Genomic DNA, 24,275 nt, shown 5'->3' on the forward strand with positions numbered 1-24,275 from the left:
TGGCAGGCTCGCGTTGACAGCCTGTGCTTAATGTGTCTAGATGCTGGACTGCTGCAGGACCTGTCTCAGGGGTCCATATCTGAAGATAAGCTGAACACCCTGGTCAGGCAGCAGCTTCAGGACCTCATACACGCTGTGAAGTGTAAGTCCAGGGGATGTCGTTTCTCTTGATGGGGAGGGGGGGAAGAAAGAGCAAGAAGAAAAAATAGCAGCTGTTGTATGTCAAACGCAACAAAAACGTTATGCTGCAGGCCAAACAGTTCTGCTTCCAAAAGATAGATCATCTCTCTTTATTCTACACAGTGAAGAATAAGCTAAAACAAGAAACTTTTTTATCTGTTCTTTCTTTTTTCCCTTTGTGCTTCGTTCATGTGGCAGTGTGTGATTTTGCAGTCAGTTGCTCTGACAGCAATGGTGATATTCTTTGTGAATTCAACAGTGAACAGCCCCTTTTAACTTTTAACTTTTTAACCTCGTTTTTAAATTTAGCCCTTAGCCCTTTTCATTTAGCAGCCCAGGCTTTTGAACTGGGAAGTCACTCAGGCAACCAAAGGTATGAATCTGGTTGCTTCTTTTTCTTGGAAACGCGTCGTTGCAAAGCTGTGGCGTCTTCACAGGAGGCCGTGTCAGAAGAGAAGTGCCTCCACTTTGCTTTTCTCCTATCACAAAAGATTTCCCCTCAAACCATGAAGTCTTCTAGGTCACCTGGAAAGTTCCAGATGAGGGTGATCTAATGAGGGGGTTCTTTTGCATTCTACTGTATAGTTCAATATAAGTTACAATAAGGCTGTCCCAATGCAGAAATTGTATCGGAACACTGACCTTTAAATCTGCATTCCCTTACATGATTTGTAAGATTACATAATAACGGCTATAGCGTCATTTGATTTGAACATTTTCCTCTCTTGCTACGTTGTGTAGCACTTCTTTTCAGAAGATTTTGAATTCAAGGTACACATGCTGTTCAAATGCAGTTATGAAAAATGTGTTTTAGTGAAAGGTAATGAATTGTTAATATTTGACTTGAAATAGCATTAAGGTTGTAAGTCACATGGGGGATTTAAGAAAAGTGCATTAGGATTTGTATATTAGGCTTTTTAGTGTGCTGTATTTTGCCTAGTTAAAGGCACAGTCCAACATTGACCCATCCAGAACAAAAATTAAACATAACACCATGGGAACACTCTTTCTATTCTATCTATCATGAACAGATTTCAGGGAAACTCTAACCCTATCCTTATCCCAGGCTTAAACCACCATTTAAAATGTGCCCTTCAACTGTGTTCAAGATTAATTCAATGATTTTTACAAAGTACGAGGAAACGCAGAATGTTTACCAATGCCAATGAAGTGACTTTAATCGGTTTCCAAAGTGCTGTAGCTTTGTAATAGTTTGCCAGGATACAGTGTGTATCAACTGCAACATTCAAATAAAAAAAACAGCTAGAGGAGAAACGCCATTACTCGTTTCAGGTGTACATACTGCACACAAAGTAGATTCAGTCCATGCTTTCAGCTGCTGTTCTGAAGATGTATTAAAAATGACTGTTTCTGAATTGTAACATTAGTGTTTTGCGCCGTCTGTTCTGCTGCGGATTGCAATGAACGGGCCGTGTTAAGGGAATGGTATTTTCCACCCTTTTGAGATTCCGAACACGGTGCTCGCCTTCAAACCTTCAGTTGTTATTGTATCGTTTCCCTCTGAATGCAGTGTAGTAGAGCTGGTGAGTGAATTCATAGAGAGCTTGAGTGCCACTTTGCAATGAGAGGAAAAGCGGATTCTGCTGTTTTACTGGCAGCCGGCACGTCAGTGGCTGTGTACTCCATTCTCTGCAGGCGTTGCCCTTTTGTGCTCGCGAAAGTAAGTTTTTACGCAACCATCTCCAGGCGCAGATAAGGGGAAAATAAGTACTCATGCAAGCCTGTTATGTGATACTCGTTCAAATAATTATTGTACTTGCTATACCAATTACACATATATGTAGATATTATAGAAAATGATTCACAAGTTGAATTATTGCAGAAGGTAATGTTTTTTTTTAAAAGCCTTATGCTTCAGGGTTCCAATCCGATTTTCACAGCACATGAGCACTGTATGCACAAATGTCTGGGATTCATTAACAGTCATGCTGCATCAGTGTATTTACACTGTCTGCTATTTACTTGATTCCAGAATTACAGGTGTGATGTCTAACAGTGATTTACAAAGTGTCCTGATCTGTTACTTGCAGTGACAGTAACTGACAGAAAGATGTGGCCGCTGTCTGGAAGGTATATTTGGACTGATTAGGTCCTTGATCTTCAGAGTCTGAGGAAGGAAGTACGAGGGTAGACTGTTTCACAGGGATCAAAGCTGATGTTCAGCTATTACGTTGACGAGGATGCTGACTACTGATAGAATACAGTAAATTTGGGTGAAAAAACTTTAGCTTTCATGTGACTCGGAGTCAGTCAGTAATTTGCCAGGTAAATTTGTTGTGCTTATCATATTTTTTCTTAATTTTGAGTCATCTGAAACCCAGACTTTTTACGAACATTGCTACTGTAGGTCACAGATTCAATATCCAATGTTCAGAATAATTATTGCTTTTAATAGTGCAGACATAATGGTTGTTTTTGGGAATAGGAACTGGAAACCGCCTTCAGATAAGATTGCACATTTTTTAATAGTGCTTAATTAACACACTATCCTTCTAATGTGGTAAAAAATAAGAGTTTTTTTAATTCCATTACTGTAGCATAATAAATTCTCAAAAATCTTCTGTGATGTCATATCTGAATGTAGATCCACCCTAACCTTTAAATCAAGCAAGCTCAAGAGATTTAAATAAGTTTATACTTCGCCAGTGAAAGTGCTGTACTACTTTTTTCTGTGTTTATATCTCTCAAGTTTCCTGGAGAAACACAGAAGCATCTTTGTCATTATAAGCCACATACAATGCAGCTGTCCTTATAGTAGAAGTTCATTTTTTGTTTTAGATTTTTGCTTGACCTCAGTATTTCATGGCGACACCTTTACTGTGCACATCTCTGAATAGCCTCGGTGTACCAACAGTTAGAATTGTGAGATAAGACCACATGAAAACAATCTAAACGATACACTCCCAAAGTGCAGGCCGTTAATCATGGTGCACAAAATTACTTTCTTGCTCTGACGTGTGTGCACGGAGGGTGTTTCATTTGATCTTGTCTGCGCTGGTGATGGATGGCCCGTGTGTGGTATGCAGGCTGTTTTGTGAAATCGCAGAGGAAGTGGGGTCAGTGGTTTCAGGAAGTAAAAAGTAACCCTCCCTAGACACGATTTGATGCAGCCTTGTACGGTAACTGACTGCTTGATCGATTGAATTATTTTGTTAAAGTTTGCCGGTAAACCTTTTGATGATGCCTTCTGTTTTACTCTCGGACCTTGTAGCCCTGCAGTAGCTCTTTAACATGTATAGTCAGTTTGCTGCACTGCATTGTGTGCAGTTAGTGAAGTTAACTTCGACATCTCAGTGCGCAGCCACAGGTGTGAGTTGCTATGGTCATGCCCCGAGTCATGTGGCGGGGAACTCACAAGTTCTTGTCTTGGTCACACCAAGCTTTGGATATTTCTTTCCCATTCCATAGCAGGAGCAACATTTAACTTGCAGGCTGCTAGAAATTCCAGGTCTGTGGCAAAGTGGTATTCACAGTGCTAGTTATCAGAAATTCCTCTATTCTGCATCAAGCGTGTTGGTATTTTAGTCCCATGTGACTCAGGAAAGCTTCACTAATTTTATGAACCACAGGTTATAAAGCTGCAACAAACTCTGCAGGCTGCAGTATTCAGAGAAGAAACAGAATCACGGACATACATGACTGAGACTCTTCATCACCCGTTGTGCACTGAGACTTGAAAGCTCCACAGTCATTAGAAAAACCACAAAGCTGATGCTATTCTTCATTTTCTGGCCCTAAATTCTGAATTAAGAAACTGACCTCTAAAGTGTGGTCAGGCCTGCTCTATGAGAAATGTTAGTTTAGATAAATAAATGTCAGTATCTTTTTGGCAGCTTGGCTTAAGCAGAAGCCTGTTAGGGGAATAAAAACCTCCTGCCTGTCATGTGCAATATGTAGCTACTCCACCAGCAAGGTACCAGGAGATTTAGTTTAAAAAATGCAAGTCACTTTTTATCTGACTACACACATATGATTCTGTGTTGTGCTTTTAAGGGTTTATAAATAGAAAAGCCCTCCTGTGCTGTACAGCTCTGGGAGTGCATGGCCACACTGAAGACTACGAACCTCCTGGTCTCGTCAGGACATCATCAGAGTAGCAAGAATTGTTTTACATTTCTTAGGCAGTCGCAGGCCTAAAACTATTTTGCCTTATTCTTTCTAAGCAAGCAAGTATTCATACTTACAAATAACCTGATACTGTACATTATCTAAATCATAGTGATATTAGACAAGAGTCACCTCTGGTGTGTGAATTCATAGCCTTTAAATAAAGATAAATTGCATAAAATTCTCATCGTTCTTTCACACTTCGTCTGCTTTAACAAAAGTTTTGTTCATTCTGGTGATGTTGATGTTTTTTTTTTAAATAGACACATGTTCTTAGGCTTATCTGTCATTTCAATGACATATCTTTCAGTTGAGTCTGAGCTCAGTGGAAAACCTGACTGTGATGAAGTTATACATGATTTTTCCACCCTCAAAATGCTGAAAAAAATGGTCGCTTGTAATGCAAAGATCTTAGAAAGTAAAGATTTTTAATTGTTGTTGTTTTGTGCTACATAATGTGATAGCATGACATAAATGGTAAGAAGTAGACATAGTGTATTGCAGTATACTGTATGATTTGCTTTATCATGGATGTTATTAACATGGAATGAAGTTTACATACTAATGCATTTGGATGTATTTATGTTGTTAATGGGGTATACAGATGCTAAAACGTTTCCCTTAGTTGTTATATAGAGTTAGTCACACTAAACCACTAAAGATAGACAAAATCAAATATTTGGTATGGGAGCACACAAGTGTGAATAGCTAAAACGTATGAGTTTACTGTCTATAGCTTCTGGTACCAACAAGCAGCAATGCAAAGCGCTGGATCCTGGATGAAAATGACTGGAACTTCTTAGTCATATTGATAAAGATAATGATTCTCATAAGGGAACAAGGTTTTTTTTTGCCTGGGTTCAATCATTTGGTATGAAGTTTTAGTAGGAGATCGTTTTAAGCAGCTGGTTCCATAGGAGATAATACATTTTTTTCCATGTTAAGGTGTCATCCAGAACATTGGCCAAATTATAGAATCATAAGCTTACTAAAATGGGGGAAGCACACTGGTTAGGCCACTGGGCTTTTGGAGGGCTGTGGATTTGAGTCCCATGCTAAATTGCTCTGATCTACCCAGCTCATGCTGTACAAATGGGTACAGCTCAATGACTGGGAGTGTTGTGGGAACTTCTTCCTCAGAGGCACAGGACACAGTCCCGTGCCGATTCAGATTTATAGAGCTGAGTAGTGGAACAGCAACGCACGCTGGGTCTATCCTGCACAGGAGACCAGCTGCAGTGGTTTTACCAGCTCTTATATACAATACACAGGCTCGTAAAGAAGTTTCTTTAACACTTTGAATGTTTGTCCTGTCCTTCCTTATGTGATGAAAGTTGGTTTCACACTTTGAGTATTAGTCATCCCATTAGATGTGATAATTCCTGTTCTTAACACCTTGTAGGAGGAAAATTAGTTGCTGCAGCTGTTAAAGCAAGTTACCTTTATTCTGTCCTACTATACCTTTTACCAAGTCTAAATTAACAGATCCCAGCAATGACATTGATATCTTCCACACCATGGTTCAGTAGCAATATTGTAGTGCTGGATATGTGCAGTATAGATCCTACTTCAGCTGTAACACAGGAACATGACTAGCATCCCATCAAGGGGGATGGTCACATACTTTCAGTCTGCTTAGCACTACAGAACTTGGGAAGGGAGAACTGACTGGATCTGTAAGGAGAAGAAACAGAGTAGTAGCACAGGAAAAAGGTTAAGTGCTCTTTCTCTCCCCCACCTCTGCCACCACCCTGTGCACATTATGGAATCACCATACCGGCTCACCATGGCGACAGCTGAATAAGGAGAAGAAAGGTGACATCACTCCACTGTCCAGCGTTCGGTGCTTTTGAAAGTGGGTTATTTGTATGGATCCGGCTGCAAGAGAGGGATGAAACCAATCCTACACAGAACTACAAAAGTTTCTTTTTGTATCTAATGGAGGAAAAAAAACAAACCCAAGTGGAGTGGTGCGCGGTTGAGTGGGCGCAACATGAAATTTTCATCAAAGTTTAAAAAAGAGTGTCTCCTTAAAATTCTGTAATCGCCCGAAAGTAGTCAAAGCTGGAGAGCTTTGAGTCAGTAGTCTGGAACTGTAGGAGATGTATTTCTATATTAATGTCTAGAAGGGAATACTGCCTTGAAAATCATTTATTTTTGACAAACAGATTTGGACAGGGAAAAAGAGCTCATAAAAAAAAAAACAGAATTCTGCGAAGAAGCTGGACGTAGATTCTTGCCACTCTGTTTCAACTTCAACAACATGGCTGGCTAGTTTGTTCCATACTTACACTAGTAGGTCGGTAGATGACAGTAGGATAGTAACAAGTAGTTTAGCATTGGTAATGGCTCTAGACAAGCTCATGAAATCCCAGGGAAGGCCCAACCCTAGGTCTCTTGAAACAGGATACTGTACTTCACTGGAATACATTAGTAATATTAATTTTCATAATTATGATGATCAAAAACTCCTTTATGTGTCGGAAAATATCTGTGTTTCAGTAGGTTGTTTCAAAGTGCAGACATTTTTATAAACCATAAATAAAAATGTCTTATTCCCGTTTCACGGATTCTGTGTTTTGCCTGTCTGTTTTAATTTTCCTAGGTACAGCGGAGAGCATGAATTATAGAAATAGGATGAGAAAACCCTCAAGCACTTCAGTGCTCTTTTTAAATTTGACTAAGTTTCTTATTTGTTGTTGGGGTCATAGAAAAGGTTCAGCTGGAGACTGAGAAGGAATTGTTCTCTAAGCAGAACCTCTGAAAGAACCGAGTGTTGAAGGTCAAGTTTGAAAGGAAATAAAAAACAATATTGTGCAGTTCCTTTGTCCCCAGGTAAATGAAACATTCTCTCCTGCTGTCCTTTGATTTGATAAATGTTTAATAGCACTGATTTTCATTGAGCTGCTCTCATTTATCAGGAAGACTGTAACCTATTTCAAGTAAGGTGGAGAGCTGGTCCCTTTGTTCAATTAAATACGGATCATTTCAAACTGTTTTGACTTTGTCCGTTTAGTTTTACTGCACAATATTTCTTTGAGGGGGAAAAAAACACCCTGCTTTCAAATAAGGTATTGTTTCGTAAATCACAATTATACTTCAAGCTTTGTCTGTCAGTTCTTATTGATCTAATGTTTTATTTAGCACTGAGTACGAATTGCAGCTGACTATTGCTAAGTGGTAAAAGCTCCCCAGTGTGTTGTCCAATGCATTGGTGAGCTTAGTCTCTCTAGGATTTGTTCTGACTCTCAAGCAATTGCTGAAATATTTCTGAAAAATATGTGAAACTTCTGACATAGAACAGGAAATAAGACAGTGTTACACTTCAAGACCATGTAATTGTCCACACGGATCTCAATGTAGATCATTCTTGAATATGTGGATATTTCATTGTGTGATGAGTTATAGTACAGTACCACACCTACAGCACACCACACCACACCACACCTAATTCTGCCCTCCTTACTGTCCCCCAAGCCCGTCTACATTGTATGGGCGACAGGGCCTTCTCCTGCTATGCCCCCAAGCTCTGGAACTCTTTGCCCAAGGATATTAGAGAGTCACCTTCTCTAAACTCCTTCAAATCCAGACTCAAAACCTTCTTCTTCAGAAAAGCCTTTACTTAACTGGTTCCATTCTTCACCCCTCTGCTCTTCTTAATACCACCTTCCACGGTCTCCTCTATTCTTATTGTTGTATTGTTGTAATTATAATTGTGTCCTATCTTGTGAAATCTTATTTATTGTTGTAGTCTTCTTATTTATTGTTATTGTCATCCTGTAAAGCGCTTTGAGAAGCCACCTTTAAAGGCGCTATATAAAATAAAGTTTATTATTATTATTATTATTATTATTATTATTATTATTATTATTATTACAGGAAGTATAAAGAGATTCATATTCATTCCATGTAATTGTCCACACGGATCTCAATGTAGATCATTCTTGAATATGTGGATATTTCATTGTGTGATGAGTTACAGTACAGTACCACACCTACAGGAAGTATAAAGAGATTCATATTCATTCCCAGTTTTGTTCTTCAGCGATTGCTGAACCACAGTGTTGTGTCTCACCTACTGTATGTCGCTTGTATTGCTGTCATATTCGTGACTGTTGCCACAATGCATATTTAACCGCCCATACCCTGAGATGGCTGGGGCATTCTTCCGTCATGGCACTTGTAAAATTCGTTCCGTACCTTTCAGGAGCAAGTTGAGACTTGAGTTTTGCAAATCAAAACAGAAGGGAGGTTGCAGTGTTATTTGCAGAGTAAACAAAGCATCACCCTGAGAGAGGCAAGCTAGTGCAGCTGGATTAGTGGAAAAGCCCACAAGATGAAGAACATCTCCCGGAAAATACCCTTTAAAGGCATGAATAGAATATGTAGCAAAACTAAAGTGAGATGTATAATTAGTCTATATATTTTTAAGTAGTTCAGGTGGGTAGCTGCATCAGCATGCGTAGGCGCCGAAACGTTGTGTTTTCTTTCTTCTTTTTTTCAGCATGGAATAAACCTATTACTTATAGATTTTTTTAAGCTTCTTAGTCTTGGTACTAAGACTGACCTGGCAAAACTGAATGCTACACTATTGTTTATTTGTTTTAGAACATGTTTCCCCTGTATATTCTCTGCAAGATGGATGTTCCACAAAATCCCGAAAGCTCTGCTTCTTTGTTTGCAAGGCTGTAGGCTGACTTATTATTCTGTCAGCCTAGAAAACTGCACATTAGAGTTTACAGGACAAAGGAAACAAAATAAAGTCATGACTTTTGCAGAAGATGAGATTTTACACATTATTAGTGTGATGCCATCTACAATTTACGTTAGTTTTCAGCCCTGTCATCTGCACAGAATCTGCAGTATCTATCAGTAATTTTAATTTATATTCAGCCAATGTTGTTTTCGTAGTACATGACCATGGCTTTGCATAGCCCCTTTGCATACATTTTAATACATGAAACTGAGTTTACCTTGAACGGTAAAACCATATCTGTATTGCCTGATGTGAAGATGTCAGTAGGAGCAAAGTGTGTTGGAAGGTGTTGTAGATACTGTATGCAGTCAAGACAAGGACATTTTATTTCGGACAGTAGCTAGATTTAAACTCCTAAATAAACTTAATTGTAATTAATAGATTAATTTTCTCTAGGAATGGCTGGATCGGCTAACTTGGAGTGTTGCCCATTCAGATATGTTAATGTCTGTTCTGTGTCACAGTGTTTAAACATTGACAAGTGTGACCTGTAAGGCACAGTCCCACAGAGAACTCATCCAAGTTTCTGGTGAATATTTATAACACATGTAGAAAGCAAAGAAATATAAATTTCTTGGATAAACAAATGAGGCACAAATTAATAAACAATAGAATATTACTTGATAGTTATTTAAACTAGGTATATTGTGAATGTAATTCTTCATATTTAATTCAATTCGTTTATACTGGGGCATTGTATGTTTAATAACACTTTTTGTAATAGTAATGGGATGCAGAAATGCAATTTACTTGATCTTCTGGAATCAAGCTGCTTTAATTCATATCAAAGAAAGAATTATATGTTTCATATCAGCCTAAACCAATTATATATAAAATAATAATTTTAATAGCAGAATGCTGAAAGCTGGATTTGCATAACCCAATAATGTCAGGAAAAATAACAATAAACAATCCACACAGTAATTTTGCAGAGTTTACATAAAATTAGGTGAGAACTGCGCAGAGTTGAAAAGGCTCCATTAAATTACTTTAAACTTTCAGTGAATCAAGGTCCTTATGTTTTATGATTTTCAGTTTCTTCCCATATCAACAGTTGCGGGGGATTCCTATGTTCAGGGGCAGTCTGCAGCAGGCAGGCTTGTGGGTTAGAAATATTTCATGTGAGGGTCCCGGGCAGCTGGACCATTAAAGGCACCAGTGACTCTGCAGTGAGAGTGAAACTCCCCGGCTCTCTTCTTCGTGCTGCAAGCTCTGCAAAATAAAGTAAAAAAATAGAAATCCACCACCAGCGTGGATCTTAACGACCTGCAGTGCCCGAATGCACGGAGTCTGGGACCGAGGCCTGAATGATTACGATGTGGCAAAGCATACCACTTGCAGAGACCTCACCTTCAGACTTGTACAGTGCCATTCCTGTCTTCTGAAAGAAATAGTGTGAAATATTATAGCCACCGAGCCTGCCCAAACCATACAGAGGTGTGCTGATTTGAGTGAGCTGGCAGTAATGTTAGTGTCACGCTCAGGAGAATGCCCTTTAACCAGTACTCTTCCACTCTGTCCTTTTAATAATACTAATAATTAATAATTGCTTACACTTATATAGCGCTTTTCTGGACACTCCACTCAAAGCGCTTTACAGGTAATGGGGACTCCCCTCCACCACCACCAATGTGCAGCCCCACCTGGATGATGCGACGGCAGCCATAGTGCGCCAGAACGCTCACCACACACCAGCTATCAGTGAGGAGGAGAGCAGAGTAATGAAGCCAGTTCATAGATGGGGATTACTAGGAGGCCATGATTGGTAAAGGCCAGTGGGAAATTTGGCCAGGACGCTGGGGTTACACACCTACTCTTTTCAAGAAACGCCCTGGGATTTTTAATGACCAATCTCACCCGAAGGATGGCGCCTTTTTACAGTATAGTGTCCCCATCACTATACTGGGGCATAAAGACCCACACAGACTGTAGGGTGAGCGCCCCCTGCTGGCTCTTCCAGCAACAACCTTAGTTTTTCCCAGGGAGATTGGTCCTTTGTACCAATCAGTAATAATAATTATAATAATTGCTTACACTTATATAGCGCTTTTCTGGACACTCCACTCAAAGCACTTTACAGGTAACGGGGACTCCCCTCCACCTCCACCAATGTGCAGCCCCCACCTGGATGATGCGACAGCAGCCATAGTGCGCCAGAACGCTCACCACACATCAGCTCTCAGTGGGGAGGAGAGCAGAGTAATGTAGCCAATTCATAGATGGGAATTATTAGGAGGCCATGATCTATAAGGGCCAATGGGAAATTTGGCCAGGACACCAGGGTTACACCCCTACTCTTTTCGAGAAATGCCCTGGGATTTTTAATGTCCACAGAGAGTCAGGACCTCGGTTTTACATCTCATCCGAAGGACGGCGCCTGTTTACAGTATAGTGTCCCCGTCACTATACTGGGGCATTAGGACCCACATGGACCGCAGGGTGAGCGCCCCCTGCTGGCCCCACTAACACCTCAGTGTGTAGAGTATAGCATTTTTTCTAATGATTTTAATCCCAGGCATGTCGTCCCATTTCCGGGACAGAAGGAAACACCCCCTATCTGAATTGAGGGGGTCGTACTGTAGCTGAACTGCCTGAACATGGGGTCTGGCTGTCTCTGGTCCACAGTTCCCAAGGCGCAGGCCGTGGTGTACTGCACGTGCTCGGTGCACCCGGAGGAGAACGAGGGGGTGGTGAGGAAAGCCCTGCTGTTCAAACCAGAGGGCACCAAGGCGCAGCCTTACAGGTAAGCAGCCGAGCGTCAGGCGCATGCTTTGACGGTCGCAGTGGCCGAACAGTCTCTCGCTGCTTGAGCAAGCAGCATTTCCTTTGCTTAAGCACTTGCATGGCGGAATAACACTGCACTGTAAATCACTCTCCGCCAGCCTCTATAAAGTTTTAACGATAAGGTTTAAAATAAAATGTTTTCTGCACGGTGCCAACAGACTTAGCCCTCCTGTCCTGCCTCTGTGCTGCATGTCAGAGGTCGACAACGCCAGAGAAAACTACTTCAGGCTGGGGCCATGCGAGAGGGCCAATGGCTGTTTCATCGCCGTGCTGACGAGAGAGGTGAGTGAAGACTCCTCTCAGCTTTACAGGCTTACAGGTTGTTCCCCTGAGAGCACATTCTGTACATGTATACCTCAGACATCCTGGGGGAGTGTTTCCAAACCTGTCCTAGGCTGTCACTTACTGAACCAAGTGTTCTGTGTTTAATCTGCCTGGTACCTTCTCATTTCTTTAACTTGCATTGCTGTATACGGGGTTTAAAATGTGCGCATTTTACGTATGTTTTAAATAAAAAAGGACCTATAAGTGTGTCATGCGCAGAGTTCAGTATAGATCTTAAAATACAGGATCAGGTGCTAGTCAAACGGTAGGGAAATTTCTAAAATGATTTTGGAGAGCATAACATATCAGCATAGAGCAAAGCACATAAATATAAGTCAAAAACCTACTGTGTAATATAGAAAGAGAGTTTTTTTCCCCCAAGTGGAAATCCGAGAAGCAGTCTGTTTTTTACATCCATGAGCTGAACATTTTAGCATTTGTATTTTACAATAAAAAATATAATTTCTTTATGGGTTTGAGAGAAGTGATCTCTCCTGATCTAACCGTTTAATAAATGTGGCATGTTTTGAAGGCATGCATTGTGTGTTCCCCTCAAGCTTTAAAAATATGAAGCGTGACTGAATAATGATCCCTAGACATCTATGGGAACCAGCCAGGTCACGTTTTGTGTTGTTTCCGGGGGATTAAGGCTGTGAAAACTGACAGTGAACTAAAGAGGTGTTTTATTTACATTTCCATAACCTTTCCCCTTGAACACAAATCACTTTTCAGTAAACTTCACGCACTCCATTTTTATTCATATCTGAAAAAAGATAGGCACAAAAACATATAAAATATGGAGAGTTACAGAAACAGTCATGCTGAAAAAAAGTACAAATTATCATACTGTAATCTTAAAAGCATTGCACAGAGCCAGCCATATTTCGTATTATATATCGTATATCCAGACATCCCAAGTTTGAAAATGGCTTGAAAAAAAATGTATAATTAGATAATTTGCTGATAGATACTATAATATACTATAATATAAAGTGCCTTGCGAAAGTATTCGGCCCCCTTGAACTTTTCAACCTTTTGCCACATTTCAGGATTCAAACATAAAGATATAAATTTTTTATTTTATGTGAAGAATCACCAACAAGTGGGACACAATTGTGAAGTGGAACGAAATCTATTGGATTTTTGAAACTTTTTTAACTAATAAAAAAATGAAAAGTGGGGCGTGCAAAATTATTCGGCCCCTTTACTTTCAGTGCAGCAAACTCACTCCAGAAGTTCAGCGAGGATCTCTGAATGATCCAATGTTGTCCTAAATGACTGATGGTGATAAATAGAATCCACCTGTGTGTAATCAAGTCTCTGTATAAATGCACCTGCTCTGTGATAGTCTCAAGGTTCTGTTGAAAGCGCAGAGAGCATCATGAAGACCAAGGAACACACCAGGCAGGTCCGTAATACTGTTGTGGAGAAGTTTAAAGCCGGATTTGGATACAAAAAGATTTCCCAAGCTTCAAACATCCCAAGGAGCACTGTGCAAGCGATCATCTTGAAATGGAAGGAGTATCAGACCACTGCAAATCTACCAAGACCTGGCCGTCCCTCTAAACTTTCAGCTCAGACAAGGAGAAGACTGATCAGAGATGCAGCCAAGAGGCCCATGATCACTCTGGATGAACTGCAGAGAACTACAGCTGAGGTGGGAGAGTCTGTCCATAGGACAACAATCAGTCTTACACTGCACAAATCTGGCCTTTATGGAACAGTGGCAAGAAGAAAGCCATTTCTCAAAGATATCCATAAAAAGTCTCGTCTAAAGTTTGCCACAAGCCACCTGGGAGACACCCCAAACATGTGGAAGAAGGTGCTCTGGTCAGATGAAACCAAAATCGAACTTTTTGGCCACAATGCAAAACGATATGTTTGGCGTAAAAGCAACACAGCTCATCACCCTCAACACACCATCCCCACTGTCAAACATGGTGGTGGCAGCATCATGGTTTGGGCCTGCTTTTCTTCAGCAGGGACGGGGAAGATGGTTAAAATTGAGGGGAAGATGGATGCAGCCAAATACAGGACCATTCTGGATGAAAACCTGTTGGAGTCTGCAAAAGACCTGAAACTGGGACGGAGATTTATCTTCCAACAAGACAATGATCCCAAACATACAGCAAAATCTACAAAGGAATGGTTCACAAATAAACATATCCAGGTGTTTGAATGGCCAAGTCAAAGTCCAGACCTGAATCCAATCGAGAATCTGTGGAAAGAGCTGAAAACTGCTGTTCACAAACGCTCTCCATCCAACCTCACTGAGCTCGAGCGGTTTTGCAAGGAAGAATGGGCAAGAATTTCAGTCTCTCGATGTGCAAAACTGATAGAGACATACCCCAAGCGACTTGCAGCTGTAATCGCAGCAAAAGGTGGCTCTACAAAGTATTAACGCAAGGGGGCCGAATAATTTTGCACGCCCCACTTTTCATTTTTTTATTAGTTAAAAAAGTTTCAAAAATCCAATAGATTTCGTTCCACTTCACAATTGTGTCCCACTCGTGGTGATTCTTCACATAAAATAAAAAATTTATATCTTTATGTTTGAAGCCTGAAATGTGGCAAAAGGTTGAAAAGTTCAAGGGGGCCGAATACTTTCGCAAGGCACTGTATATATATATGTAATACACTAGAAATACTAACTCACCAGTCCAGTTGGATCATCTCACTTTCTTTGCAAACTTTCGTTGTACAGATATACGGCTTGTTTAGCAGATTGGAGCAGACTATACTATAGACTATAGATTTCTATACATCGGCACAACAAGCTGTGATTTGAGCTCAGCTGTACAAGGGCATCAGACAGGAGTTTCTGACAAGTCAAGCATTAGACAGAATTAAAGGCTGTAGGAGGTCAGCTAACTCATCCACCCGGCACTTCAGAAGTTCTTCAGGGGATTTTTCAGTAATTCCACTGAAAGCAGTACTGATCTGTGAGGATGATGTTTTTTCCAGCATTTCCAAAAAGCTTTCAGAGTAAAAAAGCATTAGGGTCACCTCAGGACAGAATACAGTCGTCTTCTGTTTTAGTTCTTTCATCAAAGGGTCCAAATGCTTTCGAAATGGTTGCCATATTAAAGTTATTTTATCTACTATGTATACTTAATATAAATGTAACCTAGATTTGACTTCATTTATAACTTAACAACTGTAACATACACTATTGTGAAGCAACCTGGACTTAAGATGAACACAGCTATTTATATATTGGCTTTGTCATGTTTGTACATGCAAATTGGCTCAGAAGGATGACGTTATACAGGTAGCTAACTTATATGCATGAACCTTTAACTGGTAGAACCTGGAATACCCTGAACTGTAGTAAGTCTTATCTAGATAACATTAGTTCAGCGACATTTTTACAATGAAATTTAAGGGAAGTTGCTTCATTACTTGGATATAAGGTCTTTTGTGTTTTGGGTATGCATAGAGTACGTGTTCTTTCTGTAACACAAGTATAGAAAAGTATAAAAAGTACAAGTTGTTCACCAACCCCCAACATCTTACTGACATACCAGTTTTTGGAATCACTGAATCATGGAGGCAATGCAATACCTTGTGGTATAAGATGTAAAAGATGTAAGACGAGTCTTTTTCAGTAAAGGCTTCATTCTTGCAACTTACCCATACAGCTTTATATGGAGACCAAAATATTGATGATGCATAATTAGTGACCATCTCAGACACAGAACTTTGTGAATCTTTCAAAATCACTGGTGGCTTCATTGTGGCTTCCTTGTGGTTTGGGAGATTGGCTTGATCTAGGTAGAGTCTAGGTTATACTGTATATATACCCACTTCTTAATGGTTGGATCCACTGTACTCAACGAGATCAGTAAACCTCCAGATGTGTGTTTTTCTACCACATTTATCCCAGTTTTGTTTCAAAATCTCCATGGTCTTTGTGGTCGATCTGTTGTTTCACTATGTGAATTGTGGCTCGAAATTCCGTATCTACAGTATCTGAGGTAATATACAAAAAGAGATGCAAACAAATGTTTTGCGCCTGAACTGATTTTAAGGATGCTGCAACAAAAGGGCTTGAATATTTATTCAAATTATAATGTTCTCATTTTCTTTGAGAGTCAAACTACTGTACCTTTACTATCATACTACCAGCTAGCTACAACTAGGTTTGAAACATAAAGTTCTACTTGAAAGTGTCATGTTCGCAAGGAGGAGACAGCAACAAAATGTAGAGTTTTGCAGGTTGGTCCTCTGTCAATGAGTGAAATGCTCTGTAAAGAAGAGTAAAAATATTGAATAAGTTCTATATACATTTCATTTGCACTTTTAGCTGACATTTAACTGCTTAGTTTGAGCATTCAAGTTTTAATCAAAAATATCGTCTTACAAGGTACTGTATTTGTTTCTCGTATTTCATTTATTGACAGAATAGTACAAACTATAGAAAACAATTATTCATATTGAATATTGTAGACTCCACTGTTATCACTTGACCAGATGTATCACCAGACTTAGAAAAATGTTTCCCTGATTACCTGCTCGCTGTATAGTGGCAATAATTTCAGATGAGTTTCATATTCAGACTACAGCTTTTGAACAATATTTGTTTTAGTATGCCTTCGTAGTGCTCCTTTTAATCAATAATGAGACATGAATGAATGGTGTTGCTTCTTGCTGGAAGTGGTTCTTGATAATCATTTTAATGACAATTTGAGGCAGGAAATAGTTCAGTTTTGGAATTAAGATCATAAACCATACCGAACCCCCCCATCATGCTGTAAACTGTTCAGATTACAAAATAGTCTTAACTAGAACAAGCAATGCTGGTTGTGCTTCATACTTACTGAGAAAAAAGCTAGTTCCAAACTGAGGAGCTCTAGCAGTGATCACACAGTGACTTGAAAGGGACAGCTGCCTCTTCAGCAGGCCCCCTTTTACCCTGATCCTCCTTCCCTGGAGACGGAGGAGGAGTGAGGGTGTTTAGAGGTTAAAGACATCATTAAATCTAGTGTCCTCTTGCAAGGACTAATGTTTTATGTGCCCTGCATAAAAAGCTTGGTTCTCTGAAGAAATTCGCATTTCCTGCCCTCGAGGGCCATGGGGTTCTCTTGGGTGAGCTTTACGGACAACTAGAAGACTGTGACCTGCTGGAGCCAGTTGTCCACTGGCTTTTCAGTGGGTTGGAAGTGATGTGGAATTAAAAATGCTTATTTTGTATTCTCTCAAAGATAATTCTTTACTTCCTTATTTTAGATTGTTTGTACAATATCGTGCATAATATTTTGTAATAAGCAGCATTTAAATTCAAATTTCAGTTGAGATTTGATGTCATTTTGTTCCAATTATGATGCCAATTGGGAAATAATACACATCATTTTACGTTGTGTGTAAAAGTATTGCTGGCAGATTTAGGAATGTTATTTGTTTGCAGATTAAAATAATGTTAACCCTCTAAGCCTACAAAAAGAAAGTATTTACTATAGAATACTAGAGTATAAAATCATGAATAGACTTCCTAAACATGCATGTTGATGGAGTAAACCTAATTTTAGGAAGAGAATCAACAGTCGGTACTTTGTTCAATCAGATCCTTTGTTCCATGGTAAACTGACAGGTGTGAAATAATTTCTCCTGTTCTGAGCCGCATTAACTGGGCTTGTTTTTGTTAGCCCAAGAGTTACATTTTTGTAATGCATCTGCCCCTACCAAGCAAACGGTGCAAGTGGGTAGAATCGATGAATTATTCAATGCTCTGTCTCCAAGCGTTACTGTCAGCAGATTCACTTTAAATATCTCGTTCAGACTAGCACTCCACAGCTACCCTCCCTCTCCCTTTTACTGTTTATCAATTATGCAGGTTTCTGAAAAGTAAAAAACTTTCAAGTGCGCTTTTGTGTGGTGTGGAGGAGAATGGCCGTTCACTTCACAACATGTCACTTTCAAACTCTGTTATTTTGTACAACACTTGAAGTGGGAACCCGGTAGGCTTTCTCCATTTCTAAAAAAATGCGGTCACCACTCATTAAAAGATATATGTCAGTGTCCTGTTATTCAATTTTAAATCAGTTTCTATTACAAAACGGAACACGTTTCTTTCTCTGCACTGTCTTTCAATTTACTATACCGAGTCTCAAAAAAAAATCTAAACACTTGTTCAACTGCAACATATTTTCAAAGTTGGTATCGGGAAAATGACAAAAAAATCGTAGGACATGCATTCAATATCTGTTTAATTGAACACATATGACCTGCTGTAGGTACAGTAAATTCATTATGCTGATTAATCTAAATTAATAAACGGAGGGGTCTCCAGTTAGACTAAAAGTGTAGTAACATCTGTGGTCTCCTCCTGAAGCAATACAAGCTTGTAAGAAAATTAAGAACTTAGGTTATAAATGATCATTAAGCTCATTTATTCTGTTCAATTGTTAGTAGCTAATTATTCTAAGGATCTCATTAGCGGTCAGTATCGTGGTGGGATAGCCTGTTCTGTATTCTGTTCAGCAGCCATTCTCATTGGGTGTATTACAGAACTAGATGTGCTGGCTAATGTTCTGGTTCAGGTAACTGTGGTTGTGCATGTAACTGGTGAATTTTGTAATCAATAAGCAAAACTCCAGAAAACTAGCCATTCACAGCTTGAGCTGCAAGGAAAGCACATGTACATTTCCCAACATCAGGAATGGCTTAAAAAACAAAAAAAAACATGTTTTACATATGAAAACAGAACTGCCAGGCCATTTTAAATAGGTCCATTTTAAAAAGTGTGCTGTTATAAAGAGTGATTGTGCCCTGCAGTCAGCAGAAGTCACGCTGAATGCATGAAATTATTTCTATTTCCCCGGTCCTCCTCGTGTTAGAATTTAATTCAAGCAAACCTGGGCAATAAATAAACTCATTCAGTAATAATGTATTTTTTAATGCATATGATTGAAAAAGCACTTAAATCATTTTCAAGCCAAAATGGAAAAAGAGCAATCTATTCTTGTACCTGTGACACAATTTCATTTTGCCTCTTGTGAATATCAGTGGGTTGCCTCAGAGGGATTATGGCTATCAAATCACTGTTGCTCTTTAGAGCAGCTCATTTTGTTGGATTTTAAATGAATGCCCAGGGCAGGAAATTGCCCTCTGGGGTCCTGCATATTAAATTCCTGGCAAATTCAGTCAAAATTGGATAACGACAATGTGGCTTTCATCTTTGCACGAGAGCAAACCTTTTCATTTACGAGTTGGCATACCTGGAAAATGGCGCTGTCGCGTCTTGTGTCTTTAAAGCAGGCGGTTCTCCTGAGTTCTCATCATCAAGATAACCACTCTACACACGGTTCAATCTGCTGGTAACAGACCTGGATCCAATCCATTTTCTCACCGGACTGCGAATATACAGTAGGGCCGACCAAACCAAGTCTGTCCAGGGCTGAATTTGTCACTGACGATGGATGAATGCTTCTTATGAGGGCTGTCACACTGATAACGGTGAGAATTTTTTAGGACGTGTGATCATATGAAATGTTGAAAATGAGAGAAACCCTAGGGCTTGTCACGCTTGTTCAGTATTTTTTTGGGGGGGTTCCTTGATTATTTGACCACATCTGAGGCTGTCGGCATCCTATAGACCTTCTCTCACTAAAATAAGAAGAGTTCTTATGACCAGCTGTAGACCGTTTTTCAATATTTTTATACACACCCGGCTCCTATCACCCAAACTCTTGATGTCGCTTAGATGTGAGTCTACTATAGAAAGGGAATTTTGGTGTTCCTCTCCAGCGGACCTTCGGCTGATGATAAGATGTTAGCCAGCAGATAAATGCGTTGAGAAAAGAGGTTTTGTTTTGAAGCCCGTTGGCGTCGTCTTGTAATCAAATTGGCACAGAGCCGCAAAGAGCCAAGCGGAACATCTGCAAATTCCCAAAGATTTGTTTTAAAGCTTTGGGTGTGAAGAATCCCTTGGTTCTCATTTTAACAGCTTGAGCAGGTGCTACAAAAATAAACTCTAACCCAGGACACTAGAGATGGAAGTGGACTGGAACAGTTGAGTCTTTACTGCACTCGGATGACATTTCCAATCTGTTCCAGTGTAGAATTCACTGCTTGATTCCTTAATAATTAATTCAGTTATGCAATTAAGCAGCTGTCTGAACCAAGTATGTGCACTAGACTAGACTGAAAGGGCTGGAATTTAATTCCCCCTTTGGTAATGGACGAGGCTTTTTATAACACAGGACTTGAATGCATTAGCAGGACTCCTATCACAAGTGTTTGAAATGATCAACATCTTGGGAGTGTGGGCATCTTGTCGCAGACTTAATGTGAAGGAGAAATCAAAAGTCGCAGTGATGTTTGTAAGCTTTGTAAATCGTGATGTGATCATAATCATCATCATAATACTGGAGAAATATGAGCACTAAGACATATGGATTAATGGGTATTCCTATACTTATCCCAAGAAACTAATGGAAATTGCTTTCTCACTCAAGATCAAAGATTTCTTAGAAGGCTGTGGATCTAAACTTTAAAAGATGTTTAATTTAACCTTTGTTTAAAGAAATTAAAACATGACTTATCTTACTGCACAGCTGGGGAATGTGAGGTTCTCTTGTCATGTGACAGTATTCATTTGGGTAAAGTTATTTGACTTCAACATAGTATCGGGATGGGATTATGTCCCTCCTTTTTCACTATAGCCTTTAATTGTTGTGAATTTATTTGGCTGGCACTTCTATCCAACAAGTCCTGTACACTGGCATTTTCCTGGAGTGATCTGTGCATCCTCTCCCCACCCAGGATTTGAACCCAGCACTCTTAACCACTACTCACCACAGGTGACAGCTCAAGATTTTTCCCCCTGTGCTAAATTCACTTCACCCGAGCTGGCTGGAGAACAGTTCAGCTGGTTAGGTGCCTGGTCTTCTTCCCGAATGAGTCATTGTCTGGTCCGCATTTTGTGTTCCTCCCACGATAGAAGTACAGTCGACTCCAAAATCTTTTTTTACGAGAATTCGTATATATGCGCCGTCGGCGCCGAAAAAATAAATGAAAAATTAAATAACCTCAAGTTCAAATCTGGTGTGGCATGCACCTGAGCTATAACCTACAACCTACCAGTGCTTTATCGAGCGGCATCACCGTCGATGGGACAAAGTACAAAGGGGAAAGGGAAGTCACGAAAAAGTGCCTGATTTGGAGTAAAAAAAAGTCAAGATTTTGAAATCAGATTTGTGCAATCAGAGACAGAGAGAAGGCTATTCGCGAGAGCTAAGCATTATTTTATTATTACATTTTATTTGATCTATTTTGTACACTGTACAGTACCTTATTTGAGGTATTTGTGTTTTCATAAAACTTTAAGTTACATACTAACACGATTGATTTGTGTATTTTAGGAGGGGAATAGGAGGGTCAAAGGCGGTGTTCTGCTCATACGCAATTTTGGGTGTATGTGCTGTGTCAGGAATTGACCGTGTAAAGTGCAAGTCTACTGTATGTGTAAAATGGGTCGCTCCAAGTATAATATGTGCCACGAGTTGGATGGATATTGGTTGACTGTCCCCTTTCGTACTTTGCAGGACAGCTCACAGACGGTCACTGTCAAGGACGTATTGGCTCGGGCTGCAGCGAAAGGCCTGCTGGAAGGCATCGATACGGGGAAGCCGGCGAAGAAGGAGCGGAGGAAGGCCAAGGCCTCCGTGCTGCCCTCCTCCTCGGCCAGCGCCAGCCAGGCCCGGATCGCGGAGTTCCTCAGCCGAGAGCGGAAGACGACCCCCTCTTCCTCCTCCTCCTCCTCCCTCCTCCTCCCCGCCAAGGCGTGCACCAGCAGCCACGCCCTGCTCCGGGCCGGCCAGCGCGCGCGGACCCCCAAGCCCACCCCCTCCAGCCTCCCCGCCAAGAAGAACGGGAGCAAGCCTTCCCCTGCCGGCCGGCCGCCCGAGAGACGAGCCCACCCCCCCAGGGCCCGGCCGGAGGAGAGGGCGTCCGCGCTGAAGCCGGTGGAGCTGGTCCTCCCGCCCGTCATGTTCCCGGGCTGCGGCCAAAGCCGGAGCCCGCTCCCTCTCTCGTTCTTCCGGTGGAAGGGAACCAGCGGCCACTCCCAGATCTCCCTCAGCCCGTCCTCCCTGAGCGTCAGCCGCCACAGGGAGGCGCTCCGGTCCGGGGTGGTCCTGCATCCGCGGCCCTGGCTGTGACAGTGCGAAGGCTGGCGATCAGGACCCGGGACGCTGGCTATTCCAGAGACTCTTCCCTACTTTATTTCACAGCCGCATTAAAATATTCTGCACCGGAGAGCACGATGGATTCTTTCGTATTTGCGGTCTACGATTTTAGCAGTGTTGAACCTAAAAAGTTAGGTACAGCAGCATCAGGCATTGTCCTTCTGCTGATCGATGTGTGCACATCTGGGTCTGGCTTAACAGACTGCAGTGGGTATCCCAGAGAGCTTTTTACATGTCACAGTATACTGTATTTCGTGTTTTATTGATTAAAATGTAATCGGTGTTAATAGCATCTCAGCCCTATTGTGTGGAAAGTTTAAGTTTCAAGTCATATAACGGAAATGTCCATGTGCTGTGACAGATGACGGCTCTTTCCCCATAATTCTACGACCAAATTAATTTTCATGGGACTAAATGTTCAGAAACCAAACCCTGGTCCTACAGTACCGGGTTACAGCCCTTACTACAGGCTCTTTTTAAATAAGACCAGGAAAACAGGTTCTCTAATGTGAATTCTTATCCACTGATTTGGTGCAATTATGTCATTAAGGTCTGAGCTGGAACGAAAACCAGAAACAAAAGTGTCAGGGACAAGGGTTGCTCATGACCTGTCCTAGACTACAAAAGCTGAATATAGTGTATTCTAGGAGTAATGTAAAATTAAGCAGTAAAAGTGCTGGTTTGTCATGGCAAATGAATGGAGACACCATTCACAAAGACTGACAATTGAAAGCAGTTTTTTTAATCCTGAATTATTGTTAAATAATATGCAGAATTTAATTTGTAAGTGTGGCCTTATAATACCTGAAATTTAAATTGATTTCAAGGACTGTACCAGTGTAGTGAAGTGTTAATTTAAAAAGGTAGTGTATTGAAAAATCTATAATGCTGATTACTGGTAGCTGACACTCTGACAGCTGTAATAAAAGCAACAACTTCATTTCTGGAGCTCAATCCAGAGAGAACACAGCACAGAAACTCCTGCTGCTTGGCAGAAGTGCTTTTTTATTATACACCCCCTCTTTCCAGCAGGATATTGAAGGTCCAGGAGACCAAGGCATCCTGAGCTACACACGAGACTGGACGAAGAGTATTTGTGGCAATCTGAGAGACGCAAAGATCAGGTATCTCCTGCGTCGAGCCATCTCAGGGAAGACTTAGTTCCGACACAACCCTTGTTGGATGGTCACCAAACTAGAGGAATATTTTCTTTCTTACACCTGATTTTCTGATGGTTTTAGAAAGGAGTTCTTGACACTATTAGCCAACTGTTCCAGAACTATAGCTAGGCATTGCACAAATACCAAACATAAAATCCCAGACTGCAGTGCTACCTGAACCTAGCCCAGCACTTCTGCAACATTTGTCCAGACACCTGTTAATTTCCGAAAGTGGTTCTTAATACCACTGAGTATTATGACACTGCTTTTCAAGAACACATCAGTGACTGCAAGTATTTTACTGTAAATTAACTTATTTTCTTCATCTGCAACTGAAATACTATATCCTCACAATTTTGAATATCTTCACTTGAGATAATAGTCTTAGACATTTCAGTAGTGTAACACTCCATGCAATAACTAATTTTGGCACTGCCTGACCTTGCATTAAGGATTGTTGATACCATTGGCACATTATTGAGATTTATATCAGCGGAACTATCATTCTGTAGACAGGACTCTAAATAATGAGCACAGATGATTTAAAAAGGTGAAATATATACGGTAATTGTATGCAAGGCATAAATACACTTTAAATATCATGGAAGTAGAAAGCACAGTAGGGAAAAGGTTTAGGTATTGTACAATTATCCCTTTCAACTATTTAGCAGTGGAAAGAATCAAAAGGCCAAGCTAGCATACGTAGCAAAGAGTGCAGAATACAGTCCCGAGTTCAAGAAGTCCAGAGGTTATGCT

General features: G+C 40.5%; 1 protein-coding gene across 2 annotated transcripts in view; it reads left to right on the forward strand.

The window, feature by feature from the left end:
• LOC148677677 (protein NSUN7-like) overlaps positions 1 to 22,646 on the forward strand; it is a 55,900-nt gene extending 33,254 nt beyond the window's left edge. For both annotated transcript variants that reach the window (XM_088623556.1, XM_088623547.1), the window contains 4 exons: positions 41 to 142; positions 11,690 to 11,807; positions 12,007 to 12,130; positions 21,718 to 22,646. In XM_088623556.1, the coding sequence (XP_088479682.1) occupies positions 41 to 142; positions 11,690 to 11,807; positions 12,007 to 12,130; positions 21,718 to 22,332 (959 nt within the window). In that variant the 3' untranslated portion in view covers positions 22,333 to 22,646. The remainder of the gene's footprint in view (positions 1 to 40; positions 143 to 11,689; positions 11,808 to 12,006; positions 12,131 to 21,717) is intronic.
• Positions 22,647 to 24,275: the final 1,629 nt, after the last annotated feature.

The sequence above is a fragment of the Lepisosteus platostomus genome, chromosome 1 (assembly GCF_059453375.1).
Source record: "Lepisosteus platostomus isolate fLepPlt1 chromosome 1, fLepPlt1.hap1, whole genome shotgun sequence".
In the NCBI taxonomy this organism is placed as follows: domain Eukaryota; kingdom Metazoa; phylum Chordata; class Actinopteri; order Semionotiformes; family Lepisosteidae; genus Lepisosteus; species Lepisosteus platostomus.